The sequence below is a fragment of the Chiroxiphia lanceolata genome, chromosome 7 (assembly GCF_009829145.1).
Source record: "Chiroxiphia lanceolata isolate bChiLan1 chromosome 7, bChiLan1.pri, whole genome shotgun sequence".
Classification (NCBI taxonomy): Eukaryota; Metazoa; Chordata; class Aves; order Passeriformes; family Pipridae; genus Chiroxiphia; species Chiroxiphia lanceolata.
Genome location: NC_045643.1, coordinates 17080862 through 17096303, shown reverse-complemented (window position 1 = coordinate 17096303; position 15442 = coordinate 17080862). Strand labels below are relative to the sequence as shown.

At 48.3% G+C, this 15442-nt stretch overlaps 2 protein-coding genes across 2 annotated transcripts in view; both read left to right on the top strand.

Moving 5' to 3' along the window:
- The window catches only part of HOXD3 (homeobox D3), a 29078-nt gene that overhangs the window by 2221 nt on the left and 11415 nt on the right, over positions 1-15442 (top strand). The gene's annotated exons all lie outside the window — the stretch shown is intronic.
- On the top strand, positions 9710-14499 carry HOXD4 (homeobox D4). The gene is made up of 2 exons (XM_032693358.1): positions 9710-10508; positions 10912-14499. Exons 1-2 carry the CDS (start codon positions 10100-10102, stop codon positions 11214-11216), a joined length of 714 nt encoding a protein of 237 aa, XP_032549249.1. The 5' UTR covers positions 9710-10099; the 3' UTR covers positions 11217-14499.

The window sequence follows — 15442 nt, the reverse complement described above, 5'->3', positions numbered from 1 at the left end:
TTGCTTCATTTCCTGACGTGTTCGACAGAATTTATGACTCATGTCATTTTTTTGTTGGAAGGAAACAGCCGATCCCTAGCCTACCCTTTACTGACGCACGGGCAGCCGACAGGAAGCGGTAGCCTGTGCTCCCTGGCAGAGCCCGGGTACCGCTGGCACCGGCTGCCATTTGGGAAGTCAGGTTGGGTTCCCGTTTAGCTGCTGCAGGTTGCCTGGACGAGAAGCGCAGTCTCTGTTCCCCCAGTTTGGCAGGGCTTTGGTGCAAGGAGGGGAGGTGATGTGAACTGCGGACCCGGGAAACCCGATAAGACCAGATGAAGAAATAAGCGTTGGTTCGGAGCTCTTAAGAACCGCAAATCCCACCGTTTCATTTTCTCGTTCCCCCAAAAAACATAATTCCCACGGGGTGTTTTATGAGAGCTTGAGACAGAAAAAAAAAAATCGGAACAAAGACGGTATTTCACCCCTCGGTTGGCAGGCAGCTGTTAAAGGTATTTACTGCTCTACTGCAGTGCGGCAGTCAATGCTGCTGGAGCGGGAGAGAACAGGAAGCGAAAGGAAAAGATGAGGCACAATAAACATTGCAGCAGGTCGGGAAGGCCGGGCGGGGCGCAGAGGAAGGGTCTCTGCCAGAGAAAAGAGGCAATAAAAGTGCATTCAGCGGCAGCAGGCTCTGCCCTAGTCCAGCACTCGCCTCCCATCACCCGCGGGGGAGGGGACCGCGGGAGGGCGAGGCAGCCCGCAATGCCTGCCCAGTGCCCCACTCCAGGCGCCACCCGAGCTGGAGTCTGCGAGGGCGCGGGGGTCACTGCAGCCGCCCGCCCGGCCCCGCCGTCGCGGTCTGGCCCCGCCGGCTCTGCCCGCGTGTGGGCGCCCGCCCCGACGGGCCGGGCCGGGGTCACCTGCCCACGGCTCCCGCGCTCGGGGCTGCCGGGCCGGCCCGCGGAGCGGCCGCCGGGGGCGCGACAGGCCCCGGCCGCCGCCACCAGCCATTATGTCTCCACGGCCTCTTCCAGGAGAAGGCGCTGTAGGACAAGCCTGGTCGCTCTCCCCTCCGGGGCCAGGGGCCCACCGCCCCGCCGCCGGCTTCGAGACCCCTACCCTGCCGCCCGCCTGCCCACGGAAGAAGCCCCCCAGCAGGCGGGGTCATGGGCGGAGCTCCACCGACCTTCTCGGGCGACTCCAGCTGCGCTCCAGTTCTCCTGCTCCCTCCAGTGCCGCGGCCTCCCGTCTGACCCCAGTCCACAGCCCCTTACGCGCCCCGGTGCGCACTCTCCCGCACTCCCTGCCTGAACCACAGTGCCGCGGGGCTCCCCTCGTGTGCCTCGCCGCCCTCCCGGTCACCAGCCCGCCCTTTGATGTCGGGCACCCACCTTTTCCCACCCTATCCCTTTGAAGTGGGTGCCAGAGCCCCGTGGTGGCCCGCGCCCTCCTTCCCGCCGGCTCCCTTCCCGCGGGCGGAGCCCCCGGCCCCCGCACATCCTCCCTGCCTCCTGCAAGCCGGGGCCCGGCAGAGTTCCCTGCCTCAGCTTCACCTGTTTCCTCCGGGCTTCACCTTCCTGAGCCGTGCCCGGACATGACCCTGGTGGCACCCATCGCCCCGGGCCGTGCCTGCCCCGGCGAGACGCTCCCACGGCCCCCGGCCTCCCCTCCCTTCCCCGCACTCCTCACCCTCTTCCCCCGCGGACCCGAGGTGTCGCCGCCGCTGCCCCCTTTTGATGTCGAGGCGCGGCTCGACGCCGCCCTGCCCGCTCCGGGCTTCTTCTGCCACCGGATCTGCCTGCGGGCGCGGGATGCTGTGGGCAAGGGCCTTTGCATGCCTACATCCTGCTTGACGAGGGCATGGGCGACAAGGTGACTGTGGAAAGGTCGGGGTTATGATAAAAGCAGAGGGGCATAAAGCATTGGATGTTATCGAGGCGCTTGGTAGGTGTTCAAAGTCTGAGATGGAGCCTGTAATTTTCTGGCAGTGTGGTCCTTGGGGTAGGATGCCAGTCGTCGTGTCTGTCAAGTAGCATCAAGAGCAATGGTGGCTTACACATGTGATTCAATTTCCCCAACCTTTTTATCGCAAAATTATCAGAGGGAAACCAATTGTTACCGTGTTACTTTATTACACAGCTTATCCGTCTCCAGATAGTCAGTCCCAAATAGGAAAACTTGCATAAAAGCCTAGAGAATGAACTGGCCAGAGCTTCAAAGCCAACTTTCACATCTGCATTTCAGAATAGGAAATGTGAAAATCGTTCTAATTCCCTCTTCAAAAATCTCATGGCTAGAATTACTCAGTTACTGTTGCATTCATCTTGTCCCTAGATAACAGAGAGCTGTATCTCAGTCATCAATTCCTCACTATCCCGCAGCCTCACCTTTCCCAGCTCCAGTCTCCTGGACATGTGTGCCTGCAGCACATGCCTGGCTTGGGCCACCCCCTTTGCCAGGGGCTGACACTTTGGCCGGCCGCTGTGTTGCCAAGCCTCCTGCCTCACTGCGGCTCCTCTCCTCCTGCACACACGGACAGTATCTTTTCTACAAACCGTTGGCTTCTCCTGCCCATGAGATGGGTCAAGAGAACCAAAGCCATCACAGACATGTAGGGAGGGGTGGGACAATCCCTATACTGGTGTAGTGGCTGAAGCCCACTCGTCACCCCTACTGCCCGGGACAGGACCTTCACCGTACCAAGTACCCAGTGCCAAGCCCAGGGCAAACACACTTGACTCTCCATCATGGTTCTTGTCGTCCCAGACTATTTTCCCCACACTTTATTGCGCTTTCTTATCGTACCCTACCCCTCACATCCCAGTATGTAGGCTTTCTTGCACCTTTCCAGAGAACAGGCACTTTGGCTCCCTGCAGCTGTCTGCTGCTGAAACCCTTCTTCTGGAGGCCAGTGAGGATGAAGTGTTTGGTGAGGAGGGTAGCTAGGGGCTGCCAGAAGCCTGATTCAGGGCGCACAGTGCCCAGGCCCAGGTACCTGAGCAAGGCTTGGGGAGTCCCAGGAAGCTTTTTCCCCTGCCTGCCCTGGGCTGGGAGCATGAGTCATGCTCCAGTACAAAGCAACCCTAAAGTCAGCCCCATGCCAGACAGTCCACCCCTCTCTTGGGAGTGCTTGGCCAGATCCCCTGGGCCTGATAAAGTTTCTCAGACTGAGCACTGCAGCTGAAATGCCACTGCCCCTGCCAGGTGTCCTGGTCAGGGGAGGTGGAAAGAGCCATTTCCCAGCTCAAGCCATTAAAAAAAAAGCATGAAAGTGATGCCATATGATTAAGGCCTTGACAAAAGCAAGAAAAACAGTGGAATGCAAAGTCATTCTGGGTCATAAAGAAGGAGTAGGGAAGGATCTCGGTATGCCTCTTGTTCTCTGTAGAAAAACTAATTGATCAGCTGTGATTTCGGCTATCTAATGTGTACAGCAAGATCTGAGCTGCCTCTTTTGGGCTACTTCAGACTTGTGTAGCCAGAAATGGCCAAGTAAGAACAGGCTGGTGTTAAGCAGGCGCCACTCAGCTGGTGCCACTACCCAGCAAGGAGCTGAAGTTGGCTCGTTTTTCAGAGCTGAGTCCCCGGGCGGAGGCGCACTCGCACCCGAGGGCCGGAGGAGTGGCTGGTCCCCTCTGCCCGCGGTCGGTCCCCGACGGGGCTCATGCGGCTCCCCGCCCTCTGGTGAAGGTATAAATCCTTCCTTGGACGCACTGGGAACTGCTGGCCTCTCCGACGTCCTCTTCTTAGCCATGATAGATTGCGAGCTGCTGCCCACGTTTCTTCATGCTGTGAGACTGCCAGGGACATTTGACTTCCTGTGCTCGGGCTCCTTGAAATTCTCATTTGCTAACTCACACCCTTCTCCCTTCACACCGAGGCTGTTTTATTGTTTTATAACCGTCCTTAAACTTCCAGTCCTCAAAGATCTCATTGTGGCAGGCTTCACACTTTCTCCCTTTCCAAAGCCCTATGCCCTCACTGTTTGCAGCAGTTTGGTCACTTACAAAGATCCGCCGGGTGCCCGGCGAACCCGCAACCCCTGGCACAGCTCTGCCGAGCCACAGCTCACGAGATGAACGACTCAAACTCATTTTTCAGGGGACCCTGATTAAAATGCCATAAACATCCAGGGAAGAGAGAGGACGTTCCGTCTTTCAGTTGGTTAGAGGGTTTTTTTGTTTTGTTTTCTCCTGACGCTGGGCTTCCCTGTCCCCTAAGAAGTATAAAGAAATGTTTGAACGGGTATCCACAGCGAAACACCCTCGGCTCCTTTCTGAAGAGCACTTCGGGAATGCTAACTCCCCTTTCCAGCTTTCCCTACCACACGCTCCTGAAATAGGCCGGCATAACGCCGTGCAGCTGAGCTTCCACCCATCCCCGCTATTCCGACCCAGTCCCATTTTAATAGGACAGATTCAGCGAACCTTTATTTAGAGAATAAAAGTTTAAAGCTGAAGGTTATTTATGGTTCCACAGAGATAGGTCCTGAGTGGCTATTTAGAAGCACGTGATTCCAATAAACTTTGTTTTATGGCTTGAGAGTTGACAAGCCAAAATATAATTCCCACCATAAATTAGTTTAAGAGCATACAAGTGCAGATGCTTTCGTTCCTGGAAGCAGTAATCGGGAAAGTGTTAGCAGGGAACCGTCGGCAGGAATGCGACCGTGCAGGCACCTCTGCTACCGGGTCCCCCAGGCCGCGGGGGGAGCGCACAGTAAGTCCGCTTTCAACCTCCCCGCCGCCGCCGCCGCGCTCGGGCTCTCTGTGCCACGAGGAACTTCATGGGAACGGGGTACCAGCCTGGCAACGCGGAACAGCTCTGCTGGGGAAATGGGCAGGTAGAGCTCAGGTGGCTAGGGGTGCGCCGGGATGAGCCGGCTGGTCCCTGTGTGACATTTCTGAATTTGATAGGATTTCTTATTTGCAGCTGACCATTTTTTTTTAAATTAAAATTTAAAAATTAAAAAAAAAATGCTTAGTGGGTAAAATGCTGATATTAGTCCACTCTCCTCCCAGGCTCTGTATGCTATCTAGAGTGGGCAGAACTAAAAAAAAACACACCAAAAATAATCCAACCAAAAACGGTCTTGGGAAGCTCTATTTAGTGAACTATTGATATCTAGGCAATTGCCCTGTGTTTAAAACAGTAACTCTCCAAGATATCGTAGGAAGGCAATAGAGAAGGTGAAAAATAGCTTAGAGAAGAGAATTCCCCATTAGTATTTACTTTTAAATATACGACGCTTTTCAGAAGCATTAGAGTAAGCACGTGTTTTTGTTTCCCTTATTGTGCTCTTTGAATATATTTATTAAAATATTTGAAGGAAAGTTCAAGTTAAATCTATCCTTCCATAGTGTAAACAAAGATGTATGTCTCGTGGTTACTGATAGGTTAATGAGGTGATCTTAAAAGGGATCTATCTTAGAGTAACCGGATATTCATTCTGATAGAACTGTAGTTCTTTCTGTGGTCTACATGGATATGATATTGCATGGCGTATTGTGACATTTTGTGGGTGATGGTTTAGCAAAGGTGATCTGAATATTTCATTTCTAAGTGACTGGATTGCCACAGAACAAAAAAAAAAAAAAAAAGAAGAAAAAAAAAAGCCTTTGTTATTCTTCTTTTCCATCAGTGAAAGAGGGAGTTCTGACTTTTCACATCTTTAGAAATTATCCAGTATAAAATTTAGACTATGAATATTAAAAGTGAATGATCATACCCCGGGCACAGGGAAAGCGTGTGTTCATAAAAAACTACCTGAATGCAACGTGGTCCTCATTTGGAAGGGGCTTCCATCTCACCACTCCACTGCTCGCAGGATTTACCACCAGTTCCTCTCTGCCTTCATCTATCAAACGTGGTTTGTAACCATTCTCCAGAAATATCACCCGTATGTGGAATACAAAGTAACAAACGTTTTTATTGCAACAGGTTCAGCAGCATGGAAGAACATCCACGGTAAGTAACCTCTTATTTCTTGTAGAGTCTGAGTTGCTTGAAAATCCTGTTTCTTCCATTCAGACTGGAAAAATTAAAAATGATGATGCCTGATGAATATTGCTACTCAACATAAATAAATTAATAAAAAAAAAAAAAAAAGAAAGAAAACGACCACGTCAGCATGTGAAGGCTCTTGTGGAGTTGGTTTGTGGTACCATGTCATAACTCTGGCTAGCACTAAAAGCAGAGGTGCAGTCTCCTGGGGGTTTATTACAGGGCTGTACAGGTGTCCTCCTGCTCTTAAGCACTCCAAGGCAATTAGCAGCGTTTCCATTTCAACTCGGCGGGACTGTACAGCGCCTCCCCGTGCAGAACCCGAACGGATCACGTTGTGACCCAGTGTCTCATAACCTTGGCTACTCCCACTGTTTTCTCCAGATGGGATCCCAAGCAGAGCTGTGCCTGCTTTCTGATGTTCCCCTCGTTTGATACAGCCTGGTGACTGGGTGAAAGAAGTGATGGGAGCTGGGAGCGGTCCGCGCTGGCCAGCCGGGACAGCCCAGCTGCATCCGAGTCCTGCGGGCGGTAGAGCTGATCCGCTGCTGCTAGGTCTCTCCGGGCAGGGAAGACTCTAACGTGGATTTAAATGTTGTGAAGGCACGGGAATGGGTATCAGAGCTTAGGAAGGCAATCTTTTATTGTAGGGGTTTTCGCACCCCAGATGGTCCTGCTTGAGCTGCTCTGGGGGGACCGAGAGGAGGGCAGCAGATAAATGTGCGTCAGGAAATGCTGTTGAACCTTTCTGGCTCTAGTGAGGAGCTAAGAGCATCAGTCCTGGTGTTCTAGGCTGAGACTGGCTCGTCTCTCAAAGAGGGAAAGAAAACTTGCGATATTTGGAGATGCATTAGGTTCTACACTGCCCTCCCCACTTCTACCAGTCCCACTCTGACCGGGAGCATGTAGAGGAGAGGAACTGTGTTTGTTTGCATTTCCCCGTTTCCTCTCCCTGCTTCCTGATAAATAACCTATTTCATTGCCTGTGCTAAGCTTCTCCTTGTCTTTTTGCCTTACGTGGCTCTATTGATTTTCCAGCCCTGTAAATACGAACTAAAGAATCGCCTTCAGCATTGCAGTTTTAACTGTGTTCCATAGGTAACTTTCCTCTCCTCGTAGCTCAGCCCTGCGCTACGTAGATGTCCTTGGTATTTTATTCCGAGGCTGGCCCTCGACGTATGGATTACTTGTTTTCTGCTAACGTGCATTTAGCATACTGACTGTGAACCAGAATACAAAAAGCCTGATAGATCAAAAGTATTTGGTATGGGCAGAAGAACAGGAGGTGAATATATAACGCTTTTGTTCATCAATAACTCTTTGGCTTTGACCTGTCTGAGCAAGTCGTGCAATAAGGTGAAACGCAGGTCACAGCGTCTAACAAATATGAAAATGTGTACTATTAAGCAGAGCGGGGAGCTGCTGCTTCCCCAGACCCTTCGCTTCTCCCTGGGCAGCCCTCGGCGGGCTTGTCCGCTCCTGGGGGCTGCCCCAAACGCGAGTTCGCACTGGGGGGCGGGGGGTGTTACCCTGCCAGTTCAGCCGGGTGGTTAATAACCCCCGCGGAGGCGGGGGGTACCCCCCCTCCCCTCAGAGAAAGGAGGAGAAAGCGGGGCGAGGCGCTTAAAATAGTTGTGTGGAGATTTAAATAAACCGGGGAGGGGGGGGGATTAAGGACACAAAGTCGCTTCGAGTTGCACTTGCTGTGAAGAAGGCACCACAGCAGTGGTAAGAAAGCAGATGTTTAAAAATAGCATCTCCCAGATCAGGCAGTTGGGAGTTGGAACCAGGCAAACAAACTGGTACACACCGCTCGGATAAGCGCAACACCCCCAAATCTGCCCTCCGCAGTGGTTGGATGTATCACACCCGCACCATTATTTGTCCTTATGGTGCCTGTTTTAAATAGTGGAAGGAGAAGAGGTTGACCGCAGGACAGCAGTGAGGAGCTGGGTCAGACACAATTCATGAACTTTTGTACTCCTGTGTGCCGCTGTCGACAAAGTAAAAATAATGAAACTTTGTGATATGTTTGTAAATGATTTCGGCTGACCTCTCGCCCTGCCCTTCACCATAAACGCTACGGCGGGGAAAACCTGGGAGGGTGCGAGGCTGCGGCTCGCGGGCAGCTCGCGGGGATAATAGCTAGACCAGCATAATGGGATGAAGGTAAATTTGGAAACTCTCTTCTTCCCGAGAGCAACTAACTCCAGCCTTTAATCTCATCTTTTTCACCAACCGCTGTTTCTGTTGTCGACTGTTTTACTTCTGTTTCGTTTTTGGTTTTGTTTTTGTTTTGTTGTTTTTTTTTTTTTTTAATTCTTTTTTATTTTTTGGGGGGGGGGGATTTCTGATTGTGGAGAATCTCTTCGGATTCGTGTTAGTCTAAATAGTTAAAGACTCCTTTCTAAATTACTTTAACCATTATTATTCTAAATAGCACAATTTGACCGATCAGGTCAGTTTTCCGTAGCGAGGACGTAAACGGCAGAGAATTTAAAGAGAACGGCAGGTCTTTCTGAGAATTTGGTAGGCGAAATTCGTCGTTATGATTTGGTGGAGACTCGTATAGCTCTATTGCAGCAGTTATAACAAGCGTGAATCTTTTCCGAAATCCCACCTTCCTGCAAATCCGTATTTCAGAACTGAGTCCCAGCAGAATAGTTTACATTCCTCAGAAGACAGTAAGAGACTAAGAGAATTGCAAAGACCTGCTATATTATAGATGAAAACAGAATGTTATTACGTTGTCTATATATACCCTGTAGAACCGAATTTGTGTGATATTCATATAGTCACAGATTCGATTCTAGGGGAATATATGGTCGATGCAAAAACTTCACCTTTCTGCAAATGGTTAGAAGTTTAAATACGGGTGGAATCAAGAGGCATGTGCGTGCTGAACACTCAAAAATTACAAAAGTTTTGCTGCCTCGCTCCTAATTGCTAGGTTTTAGGACTTTTTTTTTAAACTTCAATTGTCTTTCAGTCCTAACTTTCACTGAAAATCTGTGAATTTAAACAATTAATCTCACCAGAAGCTACAAATTTTCGGGGAGGAAGGGGGGGGGGGGAGAGAAAGAAATTATTTACCAATCAGTGAATAACTCTTTTAAAAGATACTCATAAATTAGCTAGATATGCCAGACGTTAGCAAAATTTTTCTGTCAAGGGTCCAGATCACACCAAAATATTTACGACAGCAGCAAAAGCAGCCTTCGTCTCACTGGAATGTATTTACTTGTGCTCCAGGCATGATATTGATGAATGAAGACCGAATTTATCTCATTAAACCCGTGATATTTTTAACCTAATTAAATGACGTCACCAGTTCAGTCGATTGAACTTTAGTAGTTAAAAGTGAACTGTTTCTTGCCATCTGTGTGATTTTACATACATACATGTATAGATTTATATTTATACGTTGGCGTTTGCGTCTGTGCGCACATACGTATGCACACGTATATATTGAGGCTTGAAAGTGAATGAGAAGTTACTGATTGCCTAATTTTATTCAGCAGAACTAAATTCTGGTAACTTTTGGATGACCTCTGCGAGACAAAGACAGGACAGATCTATTGTACATCATATTACCCTCTTCTTTGACGGCTTTTCTTTTCCTCTACTGCTTACCAGTTTCCTCTCTTTTAACCCCGCTTCAGCTCATCGCTCCGTATATTCCTTTCGATGTTGTTGTTGTTGTTGGTTTGTTTTTTTTTTATTATTTTATTTAAAGCAAGGTACCAAGCCCCGGCAATGATGCTGGCTGGTAAATCAGGCGGCGGGTCTGCATCCCCCGGGGTTGGGGGAAGCCGGCTCAGACAAAAGGCTGTGGGCAGGGCAGCGGCCACCGCCCCGGGGTACCCCTACACCTCCGGTACCTGGTTTGGGGGTGCGGCCCGCCGAAGAGGGGGGTCACCCAGTCAGAGGGATGTTATTGAGTGGAATCGGGGGAAATGCGGGGAAATGCGGCGGTGGGCGCCCGGCTCCCCATTGGCCGGGCCGGTCACATGCCCGCCTAACTTTATTCAGTTGACAGCAAGTAGGAGGGCTCTATGGCAGGGGAAAAAAAGACAACACGAGAAAAATTAGTATTTTCTACCTTCAGAAATTAATGGCCATGAGTTCGTATATGGTGAACTCTAAGTATGTGGATCCCAAATTTCCTCCTTGCGAGGAATATTTGCAGAATAGCTACCTAGGCGAGCAGGGGGCCGAGTACTACAGTGCCTCGCAAGGCTCTGATTTCCAGCACCAGGGACTCTATCCACGGTCAAACTACAGCGAGCAACCCTTTAGCTGTAGCAATGCCCAAGGCTCTGCCGGGCAGCCGCGGGGTCACGGACAGGAGCAATCCGGCCCGGCAAGCCACTTCCCCGGCCCAGCAGAGCATTGTCCACCGCCTCCAATGTCCAACTCGCGAGCCTGCAGCCAGCAGCCGGCCCTCAAACCCCCAAACGGCTCCGCAGTTAAGCAGCCAGCAGTAGTTTATCCCTGGATGAAGAAAGTCCATGTAAACTCGGGTAAGGATCCTCTTCTTACTTTGCTCTTCTACCCTGCTTCCGATCGTCCTCAGCGGCGCTTGCCCGAGTCCCTGCCAGGCTCGTGGACGAGCTTTTTAAGCCGAGGTGGCCAATTACACTCGCCATAAATTTTTATTGCTGAGGAAATAGGCTGTTGGCCACGCGGGGCTTTGCCGTGCAGGATAAAACTCCATTTTAGGAGCCTGCTAGAGGCTCCCAGACTACCTAGCTGCGTGTGCCCGTAGTGCCTGCCTCAAACGTGGGGGAGAGCAGCCCGTCCATTGTAAGCAACTGGGACGAATCCAGCCCGGCCACATGCTCGCAGCTCATAAGGTTTTCTTTTGTAAAGTCGAACCGGCAAGTCAAGATTAGCTTTGTAAAGTTCTCCGTATTTTTTTCCCAGTGAATCCCAATTACAACGGAGGGGAACCTAAACGCTCCCGCACAGCTTACACCAGACAGCAAGTCCTAGAACTGGAAAAAGAATTTCATTTTAACAGGTACCTGACCAGGCGCCGCCGTATCGAGATAGCCCACACTTTGTGTCTCTCTGAGCGCCAGATCAAGATCTGGTTTCAGAACAGAAGAATGAAGTGGAAAAAAGATCACAAACTGCCCAACACGAAGGGCAGGTCTTCTTCGTCTGGTTCAAACCCCCATTTACAAACTGGTTCCAAGGACCATCAGACTGACTTGACAACTTTGTAGAAGAGGTGAAATTTTCCATTTCATCCTTCGCTTCTGACCAGTACTGTACATAACTGACACTGCCCAAGCAGAACCTGCATGTAGCAGCTAAGGACACGAGAAACTGTCATCTTTCTTTAAGGTACTGTTGTACAAAGGAGACAAAATGACGCTACTTTGGACTTTATTTTATTTGCCTCTTCTAGCACAACTTAAAAGAGGAAAACAAAAAAAGGGAAAAGAAAGAGAAAGGGGAAAGAAAAAAACCAAACCATCACGCAGGCAGTGGGAATTGGGAAAATATTAAATGAGACCTTCTGTCCTTAAAAAGTAATAAATCATTGAAAATGAAACTGTCCTGTGTTTCAGTTTTGAATTTGAAAGTGAAGATTGGATGCTTTATTCTGGGATTTATACTTTTAATTGTCTTTTTATCCCATGTAATTTGGGCACGGATGCATTTTGGGCAAGCTGAGGACAGGAAAATCATAGTATAGTCTTTTATTTGAACATAAAGACTATTAAATGTGAACTTTTTTTGTGCTGCTTTACCTTTCTTGGTGTGATGAAAATACTTGCTCATTTCCATAACGTCTCAGAAGGTGTGCATAGGAATTAAGTGAAAACGGGTTATTTTATGTTCTGATAGTGTTAGCGTATTTATTTATTTGTTACATAGAAGAGTGAAGACAAAAAGAAAAATAGTCAAACCAAAAACGGGGAAGAGGAGCTGAAATACAGCATTTCTCCTTCCCAATCTCATCAACACATGTAATGTTTACTTGTCTTGAACGTACACAACTTTCTTGTCCCCCCCCTTTTTTTTTAATTATTTTCCTCCTTTGTGAATAGGAAAAGCGTCCCTGCTCCATATCGTGTGCCATCCAGAGCTTACAGGCTTGAAATCTGTTTCCAAAGTCTGCTACTCAGCGCTGTGCTTTTAACCATCAATACCTCATTTTAAAAATGGAAAGGGAAAAAAAAAAAGAAAAAAAAAGAGGGGAGACCACAAAAAACACCTCCCCCCCAAAAAAAACCCCAAACCCAAACCCCAACAAGCTCGAAACAAACAATAGAACTACCACCGTCACCAAAAAAAAGTGAAAAGTTAATGTGATTTCTGATATAACCTGAGCCATTCAAAGCTGGAAACTGAATACATTATTTCAAGCAGATTTCAAATTTCTTTTCTGCTAAAGAGAGATAGGCTATGTTGGCTGCTGTCTTGTTTTGTTTTAGGTTTATTTTGGTCTGTTGGATTTTTGTGGTTTGGGTTTGTTTAGGTTTTTGGTGTTGTTGTTTTTTGTTTGTTTTAAGAACAGTGATTGTTTTTAAGCAAACCACGACACATGACTGCAACGGTTGGAAAGCTCAGCAAGCTGCTTTCAGGGAAAGAGGAAAGGCTTGCATGGGAATAGAGCTCGTCTAATACTCACTGATTTGGCTCTGACTGCTGGCTGCCAAAGTTTTAGTGCGCTGTAACTACGAAAGCCAACCAAACCAGCTCCCTCAGCCACTTACACCTCCGCTCAGGCGATTTTAAAGCTCAGCCCTTATCTCCTGTACCCTCAGGGCAGCCTGGGAGAGAAACCATATAGTCGAAATTGTAACGAGGTGATCCCTTTATTAAAGAGAAAAGGGGTAAAGAATGAAACTCATAGCAAACACTGAAGGGAGGTGGAAAGAGCAGGGGCTGAGTTAACGTGCCCTCCTCTAGGCTGGGTGCTTCCCATCGAGGACTCAAGGCTTTTGGGTTCACTCGGAAAAACAGCGGCCAAAATGGGATTAAATGAATTCGAAAATAAAAAGCGAACTTTTCAACAAGGGTGTATTCAGCAGTGTTAACTGTGGCCAGCAGTTAATTTTTGCCTTTTTCTCGTTCCTAGAAGTCCGCAAAGTGTCTTTAAGACTTGGTCTTTTGTTTTAGAGCCTAGAGAAAACGCTTTGTTCTTCCTTAGGATTAGCCCAGTTCTCAGACTTGCACATGGCAATACTTGAATATCTCCACGTCGTGATATTAAAGATGGATATTCCCGCATTATTCGCATCATTGTTTCTATGACAAAAAGCACCGAGTTCATACATAGTAAAGACGTCTTTTTTTCTGGCGCCTTCACGTTGAGAAGCTGAAAAGGTATTTTACTGAAGTTCGGCTAAATTGCAGGAACAGGTTCACCCAGAGGACAAATTTTCTATTCGATTAGTTGTATTTCAGCCGGGAAGAGTGACCTCTAAACCCTTAACCTTTTGGACCCAAAATACCCTTCCCTTTCTCTAGTATGGAGAGCAGCTAGCAGCAGCGCTTGAGGAGGGAATTCCTGAGACAAGTTTTCAAGTTTTGTTACACCAGGTTCCTACGGTAGTGGCCTTTCCTCTCCAGAGCTGTTCAAAGCCATCCTTTCACTCTTCAGACGAATCTACGAAAATAAAGGGGGGGAAAAAAGGGTGTGGAGAAGTAAAACCTCTCTAGCTGCTCTTCTTGAAAATCCCCCTCCCGGACCCCCGCTGTTTACTTAAAGTCTGTGATAAGTTGACTGGGAGCAGGGAAAATGTGTTGTGTGTGTGAGAGAGACACCTACTTTGGCATCAGTGGTACAGTTCTGGAAAATAATGGCCTTGGATAAGCAAATCCTTGCTTTGTGCTTCTGATGGACCGAGATGACTCCCGAAGTTAAAGGACCAACTTCTGCTCCCAGATTACCTTCCCCCGCCCACTGAAGTCAAACAGGGATGTAGCTGCGAGCAGAATTTGTCTCATTGTCTTTTGAAATGTTAATAACTCCGGGACGAGTGTTGGGTTCAGCAGGCACAGCTCTTACAACCCTGTTTGCAAGCACCCTTTGAGCGAGACCGGGGCACTATAGGTTTACATAGGTGTAATTGCGCTGTAAGATCGGAGAATACTTGGAGGCAGAAAGTACCAAAAAGAAGTAGTTTTCAGCTGCCAATGCTCTGAAGGGTCAGGAATGTCTGTAATAGCGACCAGGAGTACCCACTGGTCCTTATCTCCGGTGCAAAACGAACCTGAGGTTTATTTTTTAATGGTTTAAACCCTTCTCCAGAGATATTTTGTGTATGAAGCGAAGCCGGTTATTTTTGTTCATCATGGGTGAACGTTGTGAATTGGAGCCTTTGTTAAACGGTCGCATTGTTCAGCAAATATTCTCATCTCTGTTAAAGTGTGATGCTTTTTATAGACTTTGCTGATGTTTTGCTGCCATTGATTAAAGCGTTATTTATACTAACTGTCGCCTGTAGTTTTGATGTAAGACCTCCACATAATTTTGAAATAATAAAAGGTGTAGCGAAATAGATTCTGGTTTGTACCTTGAACAAACAGTGCTTACAAGGTAGATCTCTCTTCTGTGAAAACGCTGGTCCCTCCCATCATTACAGTGTTAAAAGATGAGTGACTCTGCATAGCATCCTTCCAAATGTCCCTTTGAACAGGTTTGCTGTTTGCCCCAGCCATAATGGTGTGACTCTAGGCCAAGCTGGAGTCTATATTTACTTTTAGGCTGCAGTTAAAAGTGCCTGTCATCCATTTGCTGCTGCTTTGCATTTAACAAGCCCTCCTAGAATGACTCCCGGATTTCTGCATGTGTGGTAGGAGTCAAGGAGCCACACCTGAAGTCACCTCGATCCCCACGCGGATGTGTGCTTTTTAGGTGAGTCCTGGAAGGAACCGGTGCAAGAAAGAAATGGAAATTTGAAATTGCAACGTAGAGACTAGCTTTTCCTGAGCAGTAACCCTCATTTTGACAGTGGATGCAAAAGAAAGATCACAAGAAAACACAAACTTGGAGATTTTAAACTTTCCCCTGCAACTAAGGCAAACACTTTTTTCTCCCCTGCGTAAGCACCTCAGACAATAACACATACATCTAGCCAGGAGAAGTCGATTGCACTATTTTTGTAATAAGTACTTGTCACTGAGGGCTTGTCCTCTCCTGGAGCGTGGTCAAGGCACGAGTCCAAAAATACAGTCTCTGGCTCAGCCCAGCCAAGGAGCAGGGGCACAGCAGAAGACATGTGTCTCTACTGCCCGAGTGCGTGGAGGGGAGCGTGAGGGTGCCTTTCTAAGCACACAGTCGCTAAGTTTAAATATTGAGGCATATTTTGTGATTGCACTTTCTCTCTCTCCTCTTTAATAGCTCCTCCTGTTACTCCCGATACATCAATACAGTTCTGTATATTATATCACCACTAGTCGTTAAGGTAAGAATGAAGAGGAAAGGCAGAGTCAA